General features: G+C 43.3%; 1 protein-coding gene across 1 annotated transcript in view; it reads left to right on the top strand.

Moving 5' to 3' along the window:
- The first annotated feature begins 3530 nt into the window (after nt 1-3530).
- LOC117361893 (disintegrin and metalloproteinase domain-containing protein 18-like) overlaps nt 3531-25092 on the top strand; it is a 48015-nt gene continuing 26453 nt past the window's right edge. Inside the window, exons 1-4 of the mRNA XM_033947456.1 lie at nt 3531-3700; nt 6831-6904; nt 17913-17974; nt 18131-18209. Of these exons, the coding sequence (XP_033803347.1) occupies nt 3565-3700; nt 6831-6904; nt 17913-17974; nt 18131-18209 (351 nt within the window). The 5' untranslated portion in view covers nt 3531-3564. The remainder of the gene's footprint in view (nt 3701-6830; nt 6905-17912; nt 17975-18130; nt 18210-25092) is intronic.

Below are 25092 nucleotides of genomic sequence, written 5' to 3'. Positions count from 1 at the left end.
CTACCCCTGTCCAGATTCATTTGAGTGCCATTGCAGCCTATCACTTGAATAGGGATAGAAAGTCCATCTCACTACATATTTTCATCTACATGTTCAAACACATGATTTAAACTTAAACATTATTTTAAACAATTTATACCTCATTACCTTCAAACCTATGTCCATACCTTCTAACAGACTTGCTCCTTGGATAACGTTATTCTTGGTAGCTAATACATCAGCCAGATGTTATTAGTGAACTTCAAGCCTTTCTCCTGCTCATCGTACATAGCAATTCCATCTGAACATTTCAAAGTTTGTTTTAGATTTCCACTTGAATCAGACCATGATCTTCCTGATCTTTCCACTTTTGCTCTTTTTCCAACAGTGCCTTGCAGTTCCCTCTTCATTGTTCATATCTTGAATCAACTTGTCATTGCATTTTACTGTATTGCTCCTCATCTATCAAATTCTCTACCTGGATATATTTGTTCAAAGCAGTCATACATTGATTTATAGTAGATTGTCTTTGAAGACCTGCCTCTTCACTAGGGCTTTTTTCAAGAGGATGACAGGTGGTGTGGTCCATGGACCAAGGCGACCTACTATTAGAATAGTAACTTTGAATTTGCCTATCTCCTGTGTTTTAAACAAGTTTGTATTGTTGTAGCAGAATTAGAAAAAGTTCAAAGAAAAACGACCAAAATAATAAAAAGGATGGTGCTCTTCTCATGTGAGGAAAGGCCAAAAAGGTTAGGACTCTGCAGCTTGGATAAGAAATGGCCAAGAGAAAATATGATTGAGGTCTGCAACCAATCTTAGAGCTGAATTTTGAATCAATTGCAAACAATTAATAAGAGATCTAGGACCGTTTGGAAAGACACCACCCTTGCCTTTCTTTGTTTGACTACTGAAGTTATCCAAATAATCCACAGTGACTTTTAGCACAGTCCAAACACCACAAGGTATAGCCACAGTCCAACTATCCTCACTTGCAGCTTGACTGTAGGACTATAGCTTTAGGAAAACAGTTTAATCCCATCCCCCACCTAAAAGGTGCTCAGCCCTGAGCTAGCAATGGCTTGAGTTTTGTAATTATCAGCTCACTACACTGTGAACTCTGGCATCCTACTCTGACATGTACATTATAACTCTTCAGCCAGCTATATTCTCTAAAACACAGCTCTAGCTTTTAGTCAGCATATTACCCACATTATCAGCTCAAAATCACTGCTCTCTCTTGGATTCCAAATCACATTTTATTCATTTATTTGGTTAGTTTTATATCCCATCCTCCCCAACAAGCTCAGAACGGGTAACAAGGTTGATGTACATAAAGCAACGGCAAACAAATTATGGATTTACATTTGTAAAGTAATGTTAGATATACAGAGTCAAGTTAAGCATAGGCTCCCATAATTACTCTCAAATTTCATGGGTTCCCTCATAAGCTCCATTATCCACCCCTGAACAGGTGGAAATATAGTCTTCTGGGGTTTCCTCAGGACAGCTTATACCAGGATCCAAGTAGCCCTTAGATTCACCAAGCCTCCAGATCTGGCTTGCTCTGGGCATTGGGACTGGCCTCCTGCCTGCTTTCCCCTTCACCAAGTGTTCTGAGCAGCTCCTCTCAGGGTGTGTGTGACACAGTGGTTAGAGATACAGCCTCAGCACCCTGAGGTTGTGGGTTCAAATCCCATGCTGCTCCTTGTCACTTAGTCCATTGCCTCAGGTACGTTAGATAGATTGTGAGCCCACCAGGACAGACAGGGAAAAATGCTTGAGTACCTGAATGTAAACCACTTAGGTTATAAGTGGTACATAGATATATTAAAAATAAATAAAATACCTGTTTAACTGGCCTACCAGGTGTGGCTGAAGCTCTCTAGTGCTGGCTGTCTTGAAAGAAATCGTCTGCTGACTTGTATACTGGGGCATTCTCCTTACTCCACTTACAGAGTGCTTTCTAATTTTGTAAATGATCCCTGAGGCTTTCTCTGTGGACTAGTAGCATCTTAGGACTTCGATGGGAAGATAGGACTCAATAGGAAACCAAGGTGGCAAGGGGGCCCCTTCTGGTGATTCAGACAGGTCGTGACCTGTTTGGGCCGCCGCGGGAGCGGACTGCAGGATGGACCTATGGTCTGACCCGGCGGAGGCACTGCTTATGTTCTTATGAATAGGTTTGAAAGGAAGTAATTCCTTTCTTCCTTGGCTGCTTTGCCTTGCATGGTCCAGTATTAAATACCCTAGAACTTGCCACAGGCTTGCTAACCCTAGATATTTCTCCTGTGATAAGATCTATCTCCTTTACATTGACCACAAAAACTGATGGTACTTTGTCAAATTGTTACACTAATCACTTTGACCTCTGTGCCATTCATGACTGACCTACCATCATTATCACATTGAGTGTGGCAACTATATAAATGGATGTATACCATGTTTGTTGTAAATACATTATTTCTTGATGCACTGATGAATGTAACCCTCCTCAAACTTCACTCAGGAAGAAGATACTGGCAATATTACTGTATGCAATGTTGAATCCTGGCTTGATCCAGAATAGTGCCTAAAGATTGCATGAATATATTAAATAATGAAGAAGAGAGTGGGGAACCTTGAGTCACCCCACTTAGAGGGCACTAGTTATGTGAAAATTTGTTGCCCTTTTTCACAGTATAATGACAGTCAGGAAACATTAGAATTAATAATAAAATTAAAACAACTAAAAAAGGCCAAATGTGAATATTTTAATAAGGCTATGACTACTTGTGAGAATAAACCAAAGCAACTATTTAAACGTTATCATTCTTTAGTTTAATAAGACAATGGCCAATCTAGTCCCATGCCTACAACTGCTACTTTAGCGCATTTCTTTGAGCCAAAAATTACAGCGTTGAGATTGTCTCTTTCATAGAATAATGATACTGATTCTCTTAGGGAGTCTCAGATCCTACAATTACAATCAAAACTTAGTAAATTTGAACCTTGTTCTCTTATTCAATTATCTAAGATATTAAGCAACATTAACAGTACCAGTTTTTGCAAATTGCATGACCCAATACCAAAACTTTGGCTCAGTATAGACAAACATTGTCTTTTTTCTTTTATTTTACAGTGTTTTGGAACAAGGGGTGTTACCAACACTTTGGAAACACACACATCCCAGCCATTCTTAAATCTGGTAAATCTGAGATGTCAAATACGGAAAATCATCGACCTATTTCAAATGTCTGTCTTAAGATATCGGAACAAGCTGTTCTCGGCCAACTCGCAATGGTCTACACCCTAAACAAGCAGGATTTAGAGCTAATGGTAGAACAGAAACAATCTTTTGTAGATTTGTTAATGATGCATTAAAAATTTTGGACGACCGTTCATTGGCGTTTGCAGTATCGCTGGATCTTACGTTCAGCCTTTGGACGTGAGCTCGTGCAGCAGGAACCCGAGAGCGTGCTTAACCGCCGGGCGTGTCTGTGCGCTGAAGACTTCTGGCGCCTAGCGGGCGGCGGTGGGAATTTCAGTTAGTTCAATTCTGCGGGCGTCATAGTAGTGTACTTCTCTGGGAAGGAGAAGAAGAGGATGGGACATCTTGGTCGTTTCTTCCTCCTCCTCTTCCTGGTGGTGACCAGTGGAGTCTGCTCTTACACTCTCTTCTTCAACTGGGGGCTCTGTGATTTTATATTCCCAGGGAAGACATTCGCTAGTGCTGCAAAGAGTGAGTGACTATGATGGTATATTTCTGCTTGGAGGCTAAGTGGTGGTAATTTCTTGTCAGTTCAGGATCACTGCTTTAGGTAAACAAGGCACGGTCCAGTCTAAAAGAAGGGATTTGCAAATCTCCCAACTGAGAGTGGTAATTTTTTCCCCCAAATATTTATTGAAATGTTAAATTGTTACAATTCAAAATATTTATAAACATGAGCATAAAAAGAACAAGAAATGTATACATGCTTGTATGTAATAAGGCACACACACAAAAATTTTAATAAAATAAATTTGTTCCTGAGTTATGAAAGAAAACAGTTTGGAAACTTCCATTTTTTGAGTAATTTGGAGAGTTATAAGAAAAGTTGTCCTCATATTTTTTTGTACATCAAAATCCAGTTCCACCACATGTGTAATGATAAATGTGAATTATCTTTCCAGTTGTTAATGATAAGTTTTAAAGTCAGTGAGAGTTATTCAAAAGTGTTCAGATTTAAGTCCTGAATGATCATTTTCTTGGCCAAGCCACAAAGATGAGTGCTGGGTAGTGGGCACCTGTTATCCATATGCTCATGACTGTTGATGTTCTGAATCTGACTGCAACTGGTCATCAGTACCATCTGAACAAGAGAGAGAAAGAAAAATATTTTTTAACTTTACACAGCTTTTAAAGCTGAACTTTACATAACTCTTGAATTGATGAAGTTGTTCATGATGTTTGTTAAAATAAACCTGTATGCAAAATAGTGCTGCCCGATTCAGGAAAAAAATTTTTGAATCAATTCAGACTATTAAATTAGTTTTTCGATTCGATTCGATTTTCCTGCCCAATTGGGTGTTTTTTCAACATCCTGGTGGGTTTATTTTATAGCCTCTTCACCCTCTTTGCCTTCTCCTAACCACACTGGCGCTGTAGTGTAAACAAAATAAACAAACAAAAAAGACTTTTCCTCTCTCTGTTAAATCCTATCTCACGTTTGCGGTCTAACACCAGCTCTGGCAGGATACACATTTCAAATCTAACATATTGTAATCACAAAACAGAAAATAAAATTAGTTTTTCTACCTTTTCTTGTCTGGTCATTATTCAAATCTCGTTGGTCTCAGGCTCTGGTTGTCTTCTGATAACTTGCTTGCCAGGGTCTCCTTCTTTCTTCTTTCTCTGTGCTAACCATCCATCTGCCATCTCTGTCCTCCCCTTTCATTTCCCTTCCCTCCCCGGAGGTCTGGCATCTTTCCTTTTTTTCATCTCCCTTCCCAGATCCACCTTTTCTTAACTACCCTTTCATCCAGCATCTCTCCCTCCTTCCCCACCACCCCAGGGTCCACCATCTCTCCCTTTCTTTTCCCAACTACCCTCCTATCCAGTATCTCTATCCCCCCTCCACAGTACACCAACCCTTGTGTCCAACTTCTCTCCCTTTCTGTTCCTTCCCTCCCTAAATCCCATTGTCCATCATCTCTCTCCCTCGCCTCTATTTTTAGACCCATTATTTCTTCCCCCCCCCAAAGTTCGGCATATGCCCATCTCTTTGAAACCCCCTTCCCTCCCTCCCTCCGTGTACTTCTACACTAGGGCCCCCCTCCTCTGAAGGTCTGTCCCCCCGAAGACCCGCACTTCCCCTTAAAGGCCTCTCCCCCCTGAAGGCCTGTCTGTCCCACCTAAAGGCCTATGCCACCATCCCTGGCCTGTCTCCCCTTTGAAGGCCTTTCCCCCCCTTGAAGGTCTGTCCTCGCTTCCTTGAAGGCTTGTTCCCCCCCCTTAAAGGCCTGTCCCCCCTGAAGGCCTGTGCCTCCATCCCTGACCTGTCCCCCCTATGAAGGCCTGCCCCCCCTTAAAGGCCTGTTCCCCTGTTGAAGGTCTGCACCCCCCCTTGAAGGCCTGTTCCCCCCCTTAAAGACCTGCACCTCCCCTTGAAGGCCTGCACCCCCCCAAGGCCTGTCCCCCTGAAGGCCTGTCCCACCCCCCACTCTGAAGGACTGTGTACCCCCCCCCCAGTAAGGCCTCTGTGTTCCCCCTGGCCTCCCCGCACCGTTTACATTATAGGTGCAGCCTGCAGAGAAGATCGTAGTTATGGCGTCTTTGCAAACTGCTTTGAGCTGTTTCCTCCGCCGCAATCCTGCCTCTGACGTCAGAGGAGGGGCGGGACCGCAGCAGAGAAAACAGCTCAAAGCAGTTTGCAAAGACGCTATAACCGCGATCTTCTCTGCAGGCTGCACCTATAGGGTAAACGGTGTGAGGAGGCCAGGGTAGGAAACCGGACACCAGGGGGGGAGGGAAACCGGACGCCATGGGGGAAGCCGGACAGCAGCACTTCCCTACTGACCCTCCCTCCTCGCCCTCTAAAGCAGGTGCAGCAGCGGCCAGCCAGCAAGAACAGCGCTGCTGCTCCTGCTTTAGGGGGCGAGGGGGGAGGGTCCGAATCGGGAAGCCAAATTTTTTTGTTTGTTTTAAATCGATTCAGATCAATTCATCCGAAATGAATTGGTGAACCGATTTGAATTGTTAATCGGGCAGCACTAATGCAAAGATGTTGCTGATGACAATTGTTCAGAATTTGTAATTTTTGCCATTATCTGTGTTATGGATAGCTTGGGAGATGTAAAATAAAACTGGCATAAAAGAAAGGATTTTTCTTGCACTTTCTAATGATGAAAAGCTTATTCAGGACCTTTTGGTTGCATAAAGTTTACCAATATAGCTGCATTTTCTTGAGAAAGTTCCAAGATGGATTTCAAATAGCAATCTGAGACCCTGGATAACACCTGTTACACATTGACCACACTTTTTTTTCACTATTAATTACTGTTGTTGCTGCATCGTCTGCAGATATTATGCCAATTTTGAGCTCACTCTTGTTGAGTGGGATGAAACTGTGGTAGCTTCTTCTGTCAGGTATTGTTTTCACAATTGTAAATCGATTTTCCAGCTTTTAGGTTAAGAGTGGCTTAAGTGATTGTAGAGAGAAATTAAGCTCAACCCAATCCTAAATTACTTGTGTACCAGTGCTGATGAACTCTGCTTGATTGTGAGTGATGTTCTTGAGTATGTTTTCTCAGAGTGAGAAGTATTTGTGGTATTTTATGTATTGTTAATTAATATTGTTATTCAATATAGCTCACAAGGTGCTTTTCATTAGATTTTAGATCATCTCTGAATTCGTATGTAATTATAATTCCAAAGAAGATAATTTCAAAAGTAAATGAAGATAAGGTATGTCATTTGGTTGGAATTTATATGCATAATTTTAAAAATAGTATTTTTCAAAATTCGTTCATTCATTCATTTAAAACATTTATTATCCACCTAAAAACTTGGCATCTTACAATAAAAAAAACATTCTGAACCAAATTCTCTCTGCCAGGCTCTGTACCCAACACCATATTCCTTGTCAGGCTCTGCACCTTGTCCCTCCTCCCTGCCAGGCTCTGTACCCTGTCTCCCCTCTGGTGGGCTAGTGGTAGGCAGGGACAGGGTAGAGGGCAGGCAGGTATAGTGACAGGCAGGCTGGCCTAGTGGCCTAGTGACAGGCAGGCAGGCAGGCCCCCATACCCCCTATGTACCCCCAGTACCTTTTTAAATCATAACCCTCCCCCCCATACCTTTAAAAATCCCTCCCTCCCTCCCTAGATGGCTATCTTGGTATTTTAAACAGCCCCCCACCCCCGGTACCTTTTAAAATCCCTACATAGACAGCTGTTTTGGTATTTTAAACTTCTCCCCATCCATGGTACCTTTTAAAATCCTTTCCTCTCTCGCTAGCTGTCTCTTCTTATTTCCCAGCCAGCAGCATGAAGATCAGGAGCGAAGCTTTCTGTGCTCACGCTTGGGCCCGCGCTGCTTTCTGAATGGCTGCGATCAGTTCTCTTGAATCCCGCAAGAACTGATTGCAGCCATTCAGAAAGCAGCGCAGGCCCACGTGGGAGCGCGGAAAGCTTTGCTTCTGACCTCTACGCCACTGGCTGGGAAATAGGAGGAGACAGCTAGCGAGGAAGGGATCACGCTGGACCACCAGGTTATTTGTAACAAGGTACCACGGAGGGGCGGGCCGGCAGGGTTGGAGTTTTAAAAAGGTGCGTCGGTGGGCATGCAGGGTGTGGGGTGTTTTACAAAGGTACAGTGGGCGTGCGGCGGTGCAGCAGGCGGGGTGTTTTAAAAAGGTGCAGCGGCGGGAGGGGTGTTTTTAAATGGTATCCGGGGGGGGGGGTAAATTTTTTTGTACCTTTGCTACATAAGACACACTGAGATTTCTACCCACTTTTGAGTAGGAAAAAAGTGTGTCTTAATGGAGCGAAAAATACAGAATACAAAATTCAAAAACCATCAGTTACATCAATAAAATTAACAGAACATCTTTAAGATTGATTTAATACACAGGTCTTCCTAGATTCAATCAACCCTTACTTCAGTAAAATGCCTGGACATAAAGATTTCCTGAAACAAAGCACATTCTCACAGAAACGCAAGTTTCCAAGAATACCATTCCATAAAATTGGATTAGCAGGACAGAGAGTTTTTCTGTATTCACATAATGCACATTACCCTTTATTCTAACTAGCATCCAACAGCATATGTTTCTCAGATCTCAATATATGCTCTGGCTTATAAATCTGTAAAATTTCACTAAAATAACTGGGGAGTTTACCATAAACATCCTGTTGAGCCAATTTCAGAATCTTATAATGAACACGAAATTGCACTAGAAGCCAATGCAATTTCTTCAAGATAGGGGTAATGGGATCAAAACATGATACTCCCATAAGTATATAAGCAGCAGAATTTTGGACAACCTGCAGCACCTGTACCCAGGGTACAAGCCATCGCAGTAATCCAGTTTTGATAGCACCATATTCTGTAAAACTTGTTGAAAGCCCTAACCAGTAATCATGGAAAAGAGTACAAAAAATCATTTAAATCTTAAATAAAAGTGTTTGTGTGTGTATGTATGTATGAGTGTGTATATGTGTGTATGTATGTGATTCCTGAGGCACACAGCCATTTCTCAGCCCCCACACCGATACCTACGGGCTGCTGGGAACACAGAGGCATCCAGAGAGGAGAAGAGCGTAGGAACACTGCTCCGCCCATCCCTTGAGCCAGCAGGGAAAACTTTTCCAATTGTTAAGTATTATCGTGAATTCGTTCAACTGTAAAGTATAATTACTAGCTCTCAAAAAAAATTCACTCAACTGTAAAGTATAATTACTAGCTCTCAAAAAAAAAAAATATATATATATATAATAGGCAAAAGCAAACAAAAATTGTGCTAAATACTTGTTGATGCTTATAGTCTGTTAAATGCTTGCTGTTTTTCTTAATATTTGATAACTGTTGTCGATTCTTAAATTCTTAACTGTTGTCGATTCTTAAATGCCTATTGTATCTAACAGTCTATGCTAATTTGAGCACTGAATCAATAGCCGAAATATCTTCACTCCCCTTCCACTAGATCAATTTCAGAATTTTTCCAAATTTAGAAACGCTCTACTATTTTTTTTCTAATATCGTCTGTGCTGATACCTAGTACGTCATTATCCAGCCACTCCTCTATCCTTAACCTCTCACACGCCCCAAACAGGCCCGTCTAGCCCATAGGTCCCCCAACTCTCATCATGAAGCCACCTTCTTGGCTCCTTCTTCTCCTACTCTGCTCTTCTCTCAAACTCTCCCCCTGCCTGACACCCCCTTCCCCCAACCTCCTCGACCCTGCAAATGCCCGCAGTACCTGCCCTGGCCTCAGAATTCCCACGCTGATACGCCCCAAACACCACCCATGCTATAAAAACCCTCGTAAAGCCAACCATGCCTCCCTAAAGCCTGTCCCCACTTCCACTTTCTCCGACCCTGCCTCTGATTCTCTCACCCCAGTCTCGACACTTTATTGCAATGCCAGATCCGCTTGTAATAAGATTCAAATCTTGAAGGACCTACTCGAGGATTCAGACCCCAGATTCCTATTCATCACAGAATCTTGGATCACAAAAGATGACCAATTTACTCAAAACGAACTTTGCTCCCACGGCTACCAAGGCCACTTCTCTCCCAGAACTAACCGAAAAGGAGGCGGCCTGGCTCTCCTTTTCAAATCATTCTTCGATGTCCAGCTCCTTGAAAAGGGCAGCCTCTCCTCATTAGAATACATGCTAGCCTCAGTTAACAATGAATACCACCTTCATCCACTGGATATCCTGCTCCTATACTGGCCACCTACCCCTTGGAACAATTCCTCCGAACTCGTCTTTGAAACCATAACAAACACCTTCCTCAAATTTCAAAGATTACTGATCATCAGAGACATCAATCTCCACCTTGACGATGTCACCAGCAAGGACAAATCCGAATTTAATAGCTTCCTTTCCTCTTTAGGCTTTCCCCCTCCCACTCTCTCCCCTACCCACGAAAAAGGCCACACACTAGACCTCATCAGTTTTCTGGATCTCACTACTCACAAAACCTCAACCACTGACATTCGCTGGGAAATCGTTCCCTGGTCCGATCACTTCCTAGGGGCTTTCTGTCTCCCAATCTTCATGTCACATTTTGGGCCCCCATCCCGCACCTCAAATTCTATTACCTTCTGCAAAAAAATCTTGAACAATCTGTTCTGGACCAATTTTCTTGACAAATTCTCCCCCATCCCTAAACCTGCAGAACCAGAAACAAACTGGCAAAACTGGGTCACCCTCTCCGAGTCCACCTTCCTTTCCCTCGCCCCTCTCTCCACTGAAACCATCTCCTATTCCCTTGGTACCTCTCATTCCACAGAGAACTGAAACAGAAATGCCGAGCTCTGGAACAAAAATGGAAAAAAATCTAAATCCCCTACAGACAGACACTCCTGGAGGGTCAATATTAAATTCTACAATACTGTTCTAAAAAAAGCAAGGAAAAACTTCTACGGTGACAAAATCTCCAAATCCAACAACCAGAGTAGCACATTATTTAACATCTGGCGTTCCTTAACCTCCAATGATGATGGCAGAAAAGGGCTACAGCGCATCAAGTCTGCCCACTCTGCCTCCAACCTTCCCTCCTCCCCCTCAGCCGATTCTCTGGCAAAGTTCTTCAGCGACAAGGTCTCCACCTTGAGGCGCTCCTTCCCTCCTACAATCGCCTACAAATCTCCGATTCCAATCGACCCCAACCCTATCCTTACAGACTCCTAAACTATCCCAGCTGACAGATCCTGGCCTTCCTTCGAACTTGTTTCTGAATCCCTGGTCCATAATCTCTGCCTCAAATTGAAATCCTGCAATTGTACCTTGGATCCATTCCCCACCTACCTTTATGAGAACACTCCCCCTCAGGCCATCTCATTTCTTACCATTCTCATAAACTCCGCCCTCCATTCGGGTCTATTCTCCCCAGAAATGGGCCATAGCTCCTTAACCCCACTACTGAAAAAACCTGATCTAGACCCCTCTACACCATCCAGCTACCATCCAATAGCAAACATTCCTCTCCTTACCAAGATGCTAGAATCCATCATATCCACTCAACTATCTTCCTACCTTGAAAAATTCACCATTCTGCTACCCTACCAATACCGTCCCAACTTTAGCACCGAATCCCTTCTGACCTCCTTAATCACAAAAGTTCAGCATCTTCATTCTCGCAACAAGTTCACCGTCCTCCTTCAATTCGACCTCTCTGCAGCTTTTGATGTCGTCCATCATGATATCCTACTTTACCAACTCACCGAGATAGGCATTAACTCCACAGTCCTTGACTGGTTCTCGAAGTTCTTACGCTCCAACATGAAGGGCACTTCTTCCTCCCCCTGGAACCCGATCTGTGGAGTCCCACAAGGCTCACCTCTCTTCCCTATTCTTTTCAACATTTATATGTCCTCCCTTAAACTCCTCCACCTCTCCCCCCTTGAAACACTTTACACTTACGCAGATGACATCTTTGTCCTCCTTGAGACTGACCGGAACCTCACCAACCTCTCTACGAACATATCCTCATGTATATCGAACCTTCAATCCTGGGCCTACACTGCAGAAGAAACTGAACGAATCCAAAACAAAACTTCTCTGGCTCGGCCCAAAATTGGACCAACTGCCCACCTCCATCCCTCTGTCCTCTGGCCCCACTCTGCATCTTGAATGCTCAAGTAAAATCCTGGGAGTCATCATTTACTCTACACTTTCCTTCAATGATCACCTCAACTCCCTAATAAAAAAATGTTTCTTCAGCCTTCACATGCTGAAGAAAGTGAGAACCTGTTTCCATCAAAAACACTTTGCCGTCCTTGTCCAATCCACCATCCTTTCCAGACTGGACTATTGCAACTCTATCTACCTAAGCCTAACAAAGAAAAACCTTCAAAGATTCCAATGGATTCAGAATGCCGCTGCTAAGCTTATCTTCGCAAAAAGCTAATTCGAACACGTCTCAACGCTTTTGTCCAAGCTCCACTGGCTTCCGATAATCTCCAGAGTCCACTTCAAATGTGCCTGCCTTACTTTCAAGATCCTACACGGCATCCTCCCCCCCCCTTTATTCCTCTTTCTTGGAATTCCTCTAACCCCAATTCCACCAGATCCACCCAAAAACTGAAACTCTCCTTTCCCTCTCTTTTTGTTCCAGCCGCCGCTCGGTGTTGAGAGGGCAGCCAGCCTCGTGCGATCCAGCAGGAGAGGAGCGTGGGAGCACTGCTCCGCCCCCCTCCCGACGCTACAGGAGCCCCGACGCCTTAAAAATTGAAGCACCACCGGAGCGCGGCCTCTTTGTTCCAGCCGCCGCTCGGTGTTGAGAGGGCAGCCAGCCTCGTGCGATCCAGCAGGAGAGGAGCGTGGGAGCACTGCTCTGCCCCCCTCCCGACGCTACAGGAGCCCCGATGCCTTAAAAATTGAAGCACCACCGGAGCGCGGCCTTTTTGTTCCAGCCGCCGCTCGGTGTTGAGAGGGCAGCCAGCCTCATGCGATCCAGCTGGAGAGGAGCGTGGGAGCACTGCTCCGCCCCCCTCCCGACGCTACAGGAGCCCCGACGCCTTAAAAATTGAAGCACCAACGGCGTGCAGCCATTCGCCTTTGACGTGCGCCTGTGCGAAGCACCTGCGAGAGGCACCCGCACAGGGGGGCTCCGACACAAGAACCCAGAGCCACCCAAGACAAACCACAACCCAGCCACCCACAGTGACGACCCAAGACTTCACTGTATGATACTTTATTATTCGGTAACTTACCACTTCCTACTGTAGGTTACTGTACTTTTCTAGAATTTACCACTTTCTACGGTCTGATACTAAATAGACAATTTATTGTAAGATAAGACATTATACTGCTCTATTTGACTGTAATTTACCACTTCCTACTGTAGGTTACTGTACTTTTCTGTAATTTACCTCTTTCTACTGTCCGATACTATATAGATAACTTATTGTAAGGTAAGACATTATACTGCTCTATTTGATTGTAACATTCTACTCCTGGCCTGCAAAGTCTGCCCCCACCTAACTATCTCATACTTCTTGGCATTAAGCCAGACCAACCGAGCAAAAGCCAAGAGAAACACTGCTCCAAACAGTCACGGTGCCACGACCCACCGATATATAGCCCACAACACCCCCCAGACAAGCTCCCAAGACACAACCACTGCAGCCCCAGCTCCACACCATGGCACGTCCAAGCTCACACCAATGCACAGCACTACTCTTACTCTACCTGCTCACCACTAGATACTGCAATGCAGACCACTCTAACACAGCTCCCATCCCCATACACATCACCCTACACCGATCGATTAAACCTAAACCCCCTATCTACATGCACCATACCACACAAGACCACCCAATCTCCCACCCTCCCCCAACCCACACTCACCCCCACAAACCGACCAAGTCTCGCCCCAACAAACCAAGATCACTAAGAAAACTCACTTACTCCCACGTCCCACCAATCGACCATGCCAACCACCAGCTCCTATATGGCGCCTACCTAAATATCAGATCAATGCGAAACAAAGCGATACTAATCAGAGATTGGCTGACTGAAACTAACCCCGACTTTTTCCTTCTCACGGAAACCTGGCTGCAATCAGAGAAAGATATCATCATTAAAGATTGTCTACCCTCAGGATTCAAGATTCTCTCACTAGCAAGAACATGGGGAAAAGGAGGAGGACTAGCTATAATCTACCAAGACCATCTAAACTGTACCACTCTCAACACAACCTCCTCACCAAACGCAGAAATTCTAACCATCTCCCTAACCTCAAAATCATTACCCGCCTCGCTTACCATCACGCTATTTTACATTCCTCCAAAAAAATGGTCCCTAACCAAAGAGGACTTCGCGGAATCCCTACTAACTAACTCTTTAACAAGCCCTTACAATCTGCTATGCGGGGACATTAACATCCATCTTGAGCAAACGGACCAACCAGAAATCGCAGACTTTTGGTTTCTGCTCACCCAACTAGGCTTTGCCAAACAACCCCCTATCAAAACCCACCAAAAAGGTCACCAACTAGACCTAGTAACTTTCTCTTCCAAGGAACAGGCCATCCCCACATTTTACTGGAAACAAGACAGTTGGTCAGACTCTCTCTGGTCAGATCACCATCTATGCACCTTCTCAATAGGATGCCAACTTAAACCCCCCAAAAACAGCAAAACTAGAACCATCAAAACACACACTACCAGAGGAAAGATTGACCCAGTGGAATTCTGGTCCCGCTTCGAAACAAACACCAAGCAAACCGAAGTAACGGAGAACCTCATGACCTCCTGGATTGAGGACAGCACTAACATACTAAACGAAATTGCCCCCATCAAGATTCGCAGAACAAGAACTACAAATCACGAAGGCTGGTTTGACTCAGAACTGCTGCTAGTAAAGAAAGAGCTCAGAAAAGCAGAAAGAGCTTGGCAAAAATCAGGAACCCAAGAACACAGACTAACCTGGAGACATAAACTAAAAAAGTACAAGAACCTCATAAACGAAAAAAGAAAAAATTTTTACTCTCACAAAATAGGTAACATTAAGACCAACAGCAGTAACCTATTTAAATTGGTCAACGACCTTTACAACATCAATACCCTCACGAATATCTATGAAGAATCCACTCTCACTGCCAACTCCCTTGCAGACTTCTTCAACAACAAGATCCAAAGATTAAGATCAACTTTACTTACCAGGACCAATTCCCTAGAACAGTTCCCAATCCTCCCAGACTTTAATACACCTAACTCAGACCCGGGTATAACTAAACCAGACCCAGGATCCAGAACAAACCTTAGCTGGAAACAATTCTCAACAATTGACTGGAAAGCCTTTAATACCTATTATAATAAATACAACCACTCCTTCTGCAAATTGGACACATGCCCACCAAACATCATGAAAGCAGCCCCGAGCCACTTCAAAGCAAACATGATGACATGGGTTAACTCCCTATTATCCACAGGAAGCTTCCCACCAGAGCAAGGTCATATCATGATTATCCCCATTTTAAAAAATGCAAAAGAATCACCAACCTCCCCATCCAACTACAGACCGATCGCAAGCATCCCCCTATTCACCAAAATAGCAGAAGGGGTAGTAAAGGCAGAACTCTCCACATACCTAGAAAAATTCAACATCCTAAGCGACTATCAATCTGGCTTTCGCACGGAACACAGCACCGAAACCATCTTAGCCACCCTTCTTGACCATCTCCACACGCTCTTTAGTCAGGGTTCTAGTGCAATGATTATACAACTAGACCTAAGCAGTGCCTTCGACCTGGTCGACCACACCATTCTCCTTGAATGTCTGTCACACATTGGTATCTCTGATCAGGTCCTCAATTGGTTTCAGGGGTTCCTAAAAAATAGATCCTACAAAGTACACCAGAACAACGCTTTCTCATACAGCTGGGAAAACGCCTGCGGTGTCCCGCAGGGCTCCCCTCTATCCCCCACCCTGTTCAATATCTACCTAGCCTCCCTAGGTAACCTTCTACACACCCTCAAGCTCAAATTTTTCATCTATGCAGATGATATCACATTAGTTATCCCTCTTACCAGTCTCTCACCAGAAACACTCGAATACATTACAAACATACTCAACCAGATTGAGCTCTGGATGCTAGCTTTCAGGCTGAAACTAAATTCCGACAAAACAAAATTTTTTCTGGCCTCCCCCAACGACAAAATTAAGGACACCACAATCCTACTGAAAGGAAGGCCTTTCCCCCTTGAAAACACAGTAAAAATCCTGGGTGTTACGCTGGACAGACATTTATCCTTAGAAACTCACACCGACCTCAGCGTCAGGAAATGCTTCGCGGTACTCTGGAAACTCCGCACCATAAAAAAATACTTCAATGACTCCTCGTTCCGCCTTCTAGTGCAATCTTCCATTCTCAGCATTCTAGACTATTGTAATATTATTTACCTGAACTCCATGAAGAAAACTACCAGAAGACTAAAAGTGATCCAGAACACTGCCGTTCGCCTCATCTATGGCCTAAAGAAATGGGAACATATCACCCCTTTCTACCACCAACTTCACTGGCTGCCTTTTGAATCCAGAATGCTCTTCAAATTCGCATGCTTCTGTTACAAATCGGTAAATGGCCTCTCGCCAAGATACATCAATCCCCTCTTTAACCTTTACTGCACCATCAAGAAATCCCGCAGAATTCAACTGTTCGCCTATCCCTCGCTAAAGCTCTGTCATCTTAAAAGATTCCTAGACAAAACCTTCGCCTTCCAAGCAGCCAAGATGAACCCATGGATCGCCCAAATGATTCTCGAGGCTCCCACTTACCTCGACTTCAGAAAAACACTCAAAACTTATCTATTCAACAAACAAGCCCCATAACGCCCCCTCTCCGGAATCACCCGGCCACACGTTCGACCCATTTCCCCCCCTTTATTGATCACTGGCTTCCGCCCCCTTCTTCATCAGCCAAGTTCGGCTAAAGTTGTTGCAAATCCAATAAATTGTGGAAAATCGGCCCATTCGGCCCTGCCCCCCCCCCCTCCATTGACCGCTTTCCTCCTTCTCTCCTTCCCACTTCCGCTTCTTCAGCCATGTTAGGCGGAAGGTGTTGTAAATCCAATACATTGTTTGTAAATCGGCATGTCAATGCGGATCCTAATGTAATTGTTGTGAACCGCCTAGAACTCGATGGGTATGGCGGTATATAAGAATAAAATTATTATTATTATTATTATTATAAAAGGCATCTCCCTTGTAGGAAAACTAGGTTCCTCCCTCCCTTTTAGAATCACTGAGCTCTGGAACAACCTTACCTCCCCTCTTAGGAATCTGAGCTCCCTCCAACTCTTCCATAAACATCTGAAAACCTGGTTATTCTCAAAAAATTAACTCTTCCTCTCTCTCTGATTATTCTAGTCCTTTAAATTTCCTCTTCATCCTTCCCTCCTCTGGAGTTCCTTTCTACCCTAACTCCTGTTAACCGTGTCGAGCTTTGCGAATGTAGAGATGATGTGGTATACAAACCTAAGGTTTAGTTTAGTTTAGTGTAGTATGTGTGTGTATGTATGTATGTATGTATGTATATATATATATGTGTATATATATATATATATATATATATATATATATATATATATATATATATATATATATATCTTAATACAAAGGAACCTTTTTAATAAACTGCACTAAAGAGTGGCCTGTGCTAATATTAGCGCTTGGGTTTCCCATGCACTGAAGCCACTTTGAACACAGCTGTAAAATGGCCACATTTTTTATTTTCTGAATTAATAGCCATGCGCTAATTTCCCAATTAGTGTGGGAGCCCTTGCCATTACCTATTTTATAGACGGTAAAGGTTCCCACACTAACCCCGCACTAATTGGTCAGCATGTGGCAATTTACCTGTGCTATCTGATCAGCGCAGCGCATGCCTAGTCTCTGCCTCCAAATATGCCTCTGTACTAAAAAATAAAAAGTATTTTTTAATGTGTGGGAAGTGTTTGCCAATTTCAAAATTACTTTTGGATACCTGAGCGTGTCCTACACTAGTGCCTTTTTAACCTGAAGTAAACATGCATTAGTTCTTACCACAGCTTAAGTAAAAGAACCCCTAAATGTTTAATGTCTTAAGAACCTGACAATTTTTCACTATTATTTTAAAAAATTATAAGTGAGTTTATTTAAAATATACCAGCTCTGAATACATTAGATAACTATGCTACAATACTATAGTTTTAAAATACCAAGCACTACACTGATTCCCTTTCTCTGTCTGGATGGTTTAGGGCTCAATGTTATATGCCATTAGGATAGATGGGAAAGATCGCATTGTTCACCTTGAGAAGCAGTAAGTATCTGAAATTCCTATAGTATATTCCATAATTTTGATACCACTACAATTAAAATACACTTTATAGTTATCTAGAAAAAAATAGCATATATCTCAGTTGTTTAGCTACGTTTAGTGTTAATTTAGGTGGTGTTTTTTTTTTTTTTTTTCCAGAGAGTTATTACCACGTGGCTTCACAGTTAGCACATACTCACAAGAAGGAGAGCGACAGTCTAGTAAACCACTTATTACAGTAAGTTTTAATATAGAGTTCTCAGTTTTTTTGTATCATTCCAAGCAGAGAATTAAAATAATTGCTGAACTAAACATGAAATTAATTTTGTTAGGGAGCTTAGGTAGAAAACTGTGCCCTCCTTAGTTTAATGGTTTACTTTGGGTTTAGTGCAGATACTGTGTGAACTAATTTACTTTCTGATACAAGAAGGGTTACAGCGCCCAAAACTTCTGTGCTAGGTAGGAAGTGAACTATTGCTCTAATCTTAGTCCAGTGGAGATGATAACACATAAAATGAGTTGCATATAGAAATGTTTCTGATCAAACTGAGTGAGTTAAATTTAGGGTAGATTTTTACTTCCTGATGAAATAAAAACTTGCAAATGATTTAATTTATAAATTAATTTGAAAGTTTAAAGCAGTTTCCAGGACCTATGATCCTCGCAGTGGGGACCCTTTGAGACAGTTACTAGTATGGAAATCCACTGACATATATTTATTTTTTTGGTTCATTTTATATCCAGTCCTCCCCACTGAGCTCAGAATAGGTTACAGGTAGAGACATACATTGTGCATATATTCCTTAGCAAAAGCAGCAGATGAATCCAGAGACTAGTGGGATAGTACACATCTACCAGCAGGTCGAGATATAGAAACTGATTACAGGTGCCCCTCTTGGATGTAACGCAGTGTATCTCAAACTGTGTACCGCAGCACACTAGTGTGCCTCCTGAGATTCCAAGTGTGCTGCGGCACACCGAGGAGGAAGAGAGGCGCCTGCCAGCTGACTTCCCTACGCAGTACAGCACCAGCGCTGCTTGATTCACCAAAGGCCTGCATGTTTCCGCCTTCTCTCTAGCGTCCTCTGGCTTTCCCCCTGGCCTCCCGGTCTCACGTTTAAAGCTAATTGCATCAGTCTGCAGAGGATCGCTGGTAGGTAAAATGATTTTATTTTCAATATAGTGATTGAAATGCGTCAGTTTTGAGAATTGATATCTGCTGTGTATATTGTGTGTATATGAAAAATGAATGGAAAAAATTGCATTACAATTAGTAAAGGGTATGGGACCTGGGACAGAGCTTGGGTGGGCCTAGGGAGGTCTGTGGTTGGGGTACTCAGTTGATATTTGTTAGACTTAGGGGGTACTTAGCTTGTAGCTGAGAAACACTGCTGTAGGCAATCAGTTGGTGCCAGTGCCTCTCCTTCTCTCCGGCCCTCTTCCCTGCTGGCACCCCTACTGGCATCCCAGGCCCCATCTGGAGGGCCTCTGCACATGCGCGGATGTCAACGTGATGATGTCACACACATGCTTTATGTCATCACGGCAACATCCACAAACTTCTGGGTGCCTCAAGCCGTGGCTTTTTGCTGTGTTTTGCCCTGTGTTTCTTCTGTTGAGGCTGATGTTCAGTGAGATAGGGGTGTCTGGCTGAGTGATGCTGACTTTGGGGGTTACACCTGGCCCCCCCCTCCAGGTCCCTGCCCCACCTTCCCCTCAGAGAACTTGAGGTGTAACTGAATCTCTGGTTTTTTCTTCTTTCCCATTGAAAAAAACCCAAAACAAAACACCAGAGATTAGCTTTTGGGTAGCGGTGATATACTTTCAATATACAGACTGCAACTACCAGTGCTACCAGAAGTTTTGAGTACGGTCGGGTAAGCAGAGTGTTGAATTTCTTCGGGGCTGCTAGCGTTGATTGTATTATTTTGGGCTTTCTTGTTTAGCCGTTCGCTGCGGTCAGATTGTGTCTGGGTTGTGAATTATGGCGGCAGAAGCAGTCAGGTGTTCACGCTGTGGGAAGCACAGAACACCATCGGGTTTTTGTTCGGCCGGCTGTGCAGACTTTGCAGGGGAGGAAGCCAATATGGTGCTGGAGGACACAGACATTTCCCACGCAAAAGACGCGTGGCCCCGCTCACCCTTGATCTCAGCGTTGCCAAGTGCAGCACAGAACGCGTCGGAGGTTGGGGGAAGCTCGAATGACATCGGGCTTTCCTCGTTAGTGGGGGCAGTGTCTATGCTGGGCGGGCTGTCGGCAGTGAGGCAGGAGGGAAGGCCATGCCGTTTTCACCTGAATTCGTTGTTCTCTTGCACAAAGCCTTTCTGTTGCAGAGCTCTCAACTTGCACAGCAAGGGGCAAGTGGTGGGGGAGCTGCTGCTGCTCAAGTAGTTATAGATCAGCCTCAGGTAGATGCACAGGCAGCTAAGTGGCATAGGGTAATACCCTTGGATGGAGGGGACACTCCTTCTGACTCCAGCCTCTCCTTTCCTCTTCAGGAGGAGGGGGAAGTTGAGGATTTGGAGATGGATGCAAAAACCTAAGGGAACAGTACAGTTTAGGGTGAAAAACTTTTATGCACAGAAGAGGAGTGATACTTGAGTGTATTATAGCATGTGATGATCTAAAGTAGAGAATGACGGGGACTGTTTATGGTGGTAAACCGTGGTCACCGCAGTAAATCTGCAAGAATGGAAACAAGACCTTTCACTTCCCCGTGGTAATGGAGACAAGACCTTTCACTGCCCCGCGGGAATGGGGACAAGACCTTTCACTGCCCCGCGGGAATGGGGACAAGACCTTTTACCACCTCATGGGAGCGGTGAAAAGTCTTGCTCCTGTGGTAAAAAAATTGCACCCGTGTCAAACTCGGCATCTCCTCCCCAGCTCCTCTTGCACCTATTTTACCTTCAGGAGCCAGCCATGCCACGATGAAGACAGAAGGAACCTAAACCAAAGCCTGAGACCAATGGAAAATAAAATTACCAGACAACAAAAGGTATAAAAAAATAAATTTATTTTATATTTTGTGATTAGAATATTTCAGATTTGAAATATGTATCCTACTAGAGCTGGTGTTAGACATAACTGGAGACTGCAAAGCCCAGGCTTTGCTTCTTTAGCTTCCAGCTGGCTTAAGGCTCTCTCTCTGAGCAGGGGGCAGTTGCCCTAGTTGCACTCCCCTAACACTATTCCTGCCATGTGTGACTGAAGTATTCTGTTAGCTCGATTTTTCTATGTAGCATTCTGTAGTAATTTGGTTTGTTTTCACAATAGTGGAAGGGATATTTGTGAAAGGGAGAGGAGACAGGGGTTTTGTTGATCCTTACTCTGTATTATTTGTGTTTATAAAATGACAATTGTACAGAATATTCTCGCTTTTTATACTTTAATAAAATAAGTTCAGTATAAAATCATAACTATTCGAGGCTTTTGTGGATGGGATCTGACAGTTTGCAGGGCAGGGACGGAGACCGAGCTTGCGGGATGGGGACGGGGAATGAGCTTGCGGGGATGGGGCAGGGACGTGGACTGAGCTCGTAGGGACGGGGAAAAGACAGGGTGGGAACGGTGATAAATTTTTTTCCCCATGTCATTCTCTAATCTAAAGGTTGAAAAGGTGATGGCAAAAACTAGAAGGATGCTGAGGTGAATAGGGAGAGGTATGGCCAGTAGGAAAAAGCAGATATTGGTGCCTCTGGTGAGACCTTGTTTAGAATATTGTGTGCAATTCTGGAGACTGCACCTTCAAAAAGATATAAACAGGATGAGTCGGATCAGAGGAAGGCTACTAAAATGGTTGGTGGTTTTCATCATAAGATGTATGGGGACAGACTTAAAGATGTCAGAATGTATACTTTGGAGGAAAGACAGGAGAGGGGAGATATGAGAGACCTACCTATGTGGCATAAATGTGCATGAGGCAAATCTCTCATTTGAAAGGAAGCTCTGGAATAAGAGGGCATAGGATGAAGTTAAGAGATGATAGGCTCAGATGTAATCTAAGGAAATATTTTTTTTACAGAAAGGCGGTAGATACTTGGAATAGTATCCGAGAGGTGGTGAAGACAGACTATCTGAGTTCAAGAAAGCTTGGGACAGGAATGTGGGATCTCTTAGGGAGAGGAAAATAGATGGACCATTTAGCCTTTATTTACCTTCATGTTTCTATGTAATGCCAGTTTTTAAAAAGGGTTCCAGAAGGGGTCGGATGCATCATTCTCTGCGCCAATCTAAGTTTTTTTTCTATGGATCTGGGGACTTTACATCTATTCTTTGTCGCATAGAACCTGTAGTTTGATTCTTAATACCTTGCCGGTATAGTCTGCCTTGAGCGGGGTGGGGTTGGCAGCCCCAGGGTGGCCTTTCCTCTGCTTGGCCCCTTCCTTTTTTTTTTCTCTCTCTTTTTCTTTCTTAAATTTTACTTCCTGTTTGTCTATCTGTTTATTTTGGTTTGCGCTTCTGGGTGTTTTTTATTTGGGGGGTGAGGACTTTGGGGGGGGGAGGGGGGAGGTCCTCTGTATTGTCTTTTGGGGCTCATCAGAGTCCAGGGCCCTGAATGGTTTGATTTCACTTTGGTCTGGGTCTGACCTCCTCCATTCAGTGGGTTGGGATACTTGCTCTTTCTTGTTTTTGTGCTGCTGTTTTCCCTTTCTTGTGTATGCACCAGGTTTTCCTGCATTCCTTTTTGTTGGCCTTTATTGTTGCTACTTCTCTCTTGGAATGTTTGATTTTGTTGTGAGGGCAAGGGATAGGGGTGTGGAGGTGGGTGGGGGTGGGATTTTTGAGATTGGGGTTTCTTATTGTATACTTTCTTGCAAAACAAGGAAAACTGCAGACACATACAATGATGCAGGCTATATTTATTATATCAAATAAGTGCTGTTAAAAATATTTTTTTTTAATTTATTTATCCTTTTTCAAACAATATCACAAGTATCCACTTGTTACAGCAAATCAGAGTATTCAATAATAACACACAATAAGTTCCAATATTAACATAATAATCAAGGAAAATCCTTCCAGTATTTAAATTTTTAAATTGAAAACATTCAAAAGAAATTTTTCAACTCTTAAGAAGACCTCAATTGTACAGAGAGAGACAAAATTTTAGAGATAGGGAGAGCTCATTAATAGGAAACAATAACCAATATAATAAAAGAAATGGCTTAACTTACATTAAACTTCCAGTCATTAATTACTGCTACCCTTTACAGCATTTTCTTAGTATCCAGAAAGCTACAAAGATGTTCAGGCGTATAAAAGATATATTTAATTCCGGTGTATCTTATCAAACATTTGCAAGGATAGCTAAGCAAAAAAGTTGCCCCCAGACTCTTTACTTCCTCTTGCATAGCAAGAAAAAACTTCCTTCAATCTTGTGTAGATTTTGTCACATCAGGAAAAATCCAGATTCTCTGGCCCCAAAACAGGTCCTGAGAGTGTCGGAAGAAGGTTCTCATTATAGCATTTAGATCTTGTTTGAATACTAAGGACAATATTAATGTACCACGATATTCAATATTTTCTTGAGTGGTTTCCAATATATCAGTTAGATTATTTAAATCCATAGAATGAGGTCCATCATTTCGTTTGTCCAGTAAAGAAGATTCAACTTTTCTTGGAAGATAGAATACTTTGTTTATAGGAGGAAATTTCAAATTCAAGAGGAAATTTCAAATTCTCAATAAGATACTTTTTAAACATATCAAGTGGAGTAATAGACAAAGACTTAGGAAAATTTATAACTCTAAGATTAAGTCTCCTACTATGATTTTCCATTTTTCCAATCTTCTTTAAAAAGAAAAGTCTATCTTTAATCAAACTTCCAGTCGATTGTTGAACTGCGGCAATTTCTTTATTAATTTGGTCAAATTTGCCTGAAGTTTCAATTTGCATATTATTTACCGAGGTAGAAAGGTCATCCAATTTACTCACTATTTTACTGATACCATCGGCAGATTTTGTAGACGCATCTTCAAGCTTCTGGAGTACCCGCCAAATGCTGTCCAATGTCACCTTAGTCGAGCGGGTGTCCTCCGCTCCGGGACTTGTTGATAACTCAGCGCTCAGAGCGGTGTCGAGCTCCCTACTGTGTGAGGCCGCTGGACTGAGAAGGACCGCTGGGCCCACGTTCTCGACATCCTCTAGCGTCGGCTTAGGTGGCAAACGGATAGCCAGAAGGGAGAGTGAGAACTCGAATCCCATAGCTCCAGAGGCTCCCTCCAACAGAGTCACTGCTGGGCTCTTACTCCCTTCAAAACTGGCCGGAGAGCTGGTGAGAAAACGCTCCATCGAAACTTGACCGGGCAAGGGGGGATCAGTCCGGAGAAATCCCTTGCGTTTGGTGTGAGGCATCAATGAAGAGGAAGAGAAAAACATTCTTCTTCCAAAAGGTAAGAGCTAAGGAATAGCAAGGTACGGTGGAGTGTAGCTGACAAGCTGATAGCACGCCGCCACAATTTTGTCTCTTTGTTTTAAAAATAACATATCAGAAACAAAAAAACCTCAAAAGAAATCACAACCCTCAGTCTTGGTGATCAATCCCTCTGAATCCAGATGGTAAATCCATTCTTGTTCTCCGATCACCACCCCATTGCAGAGGAATACATACTTTTCTTTTGTACAATGTTGAATAACTAGTTCTTCAATTTTATTATGTACTATACTACTCCATTGTTCTCCTAAATATGTCTTGAAGGAGCATGAAGTCTGTCCCACTTATAACTTCAAGCAAGGACAAAGAATAATGTAAACTACAAAATTAGTCACATGTTTAAGTTTGTATGTCTGGTCAGTCATCCTATATAATAAAACCCTAAGAGGGATATAATCAAAAGGAACGTCTAAGTCCGTTTTCATCCTAGTCTCAAGTTGTCTAAAGTCAAAAAATAGCTTAGGACACATTTTCAAAAAATACGTCCAAATTTTTTTTCTTTCGTATTTTGACAATGTTCGTCCAAGTGCCGACTTAGGCCGGTTTTTGGACGTTTTTCTCTTTCGATTATGAGCCCCTAAGCACGCATGCGCACTTATAACAGCATGATCCCTGCCTCCGTAATTTGTGCCTCCGTGGCCGTGTTCCATTTGCGGCACATGCGGCGCTTTGACTGACGGTTTG

This window comes from Geotrypetes seraphini, chromosome 6 (assembly GCF_902459505.1).
Source record: "Geotrypetes seraphini chromosome 6, aGeoSer1.1, whole genome shotgun sequence".
Classification (NCBI taxonomy): Eukaryota; Metazoa; Chordata; class Amphibia; order Gymnophiona; family Dermophiidae; genus Geotrypetes; species Geotrypetes seraphini.
The sequence above is the reverse complement of the archived record's forward strand: the minus strand, read 5'-3'. Positions and strand labels throughout refer to the sequence as shown.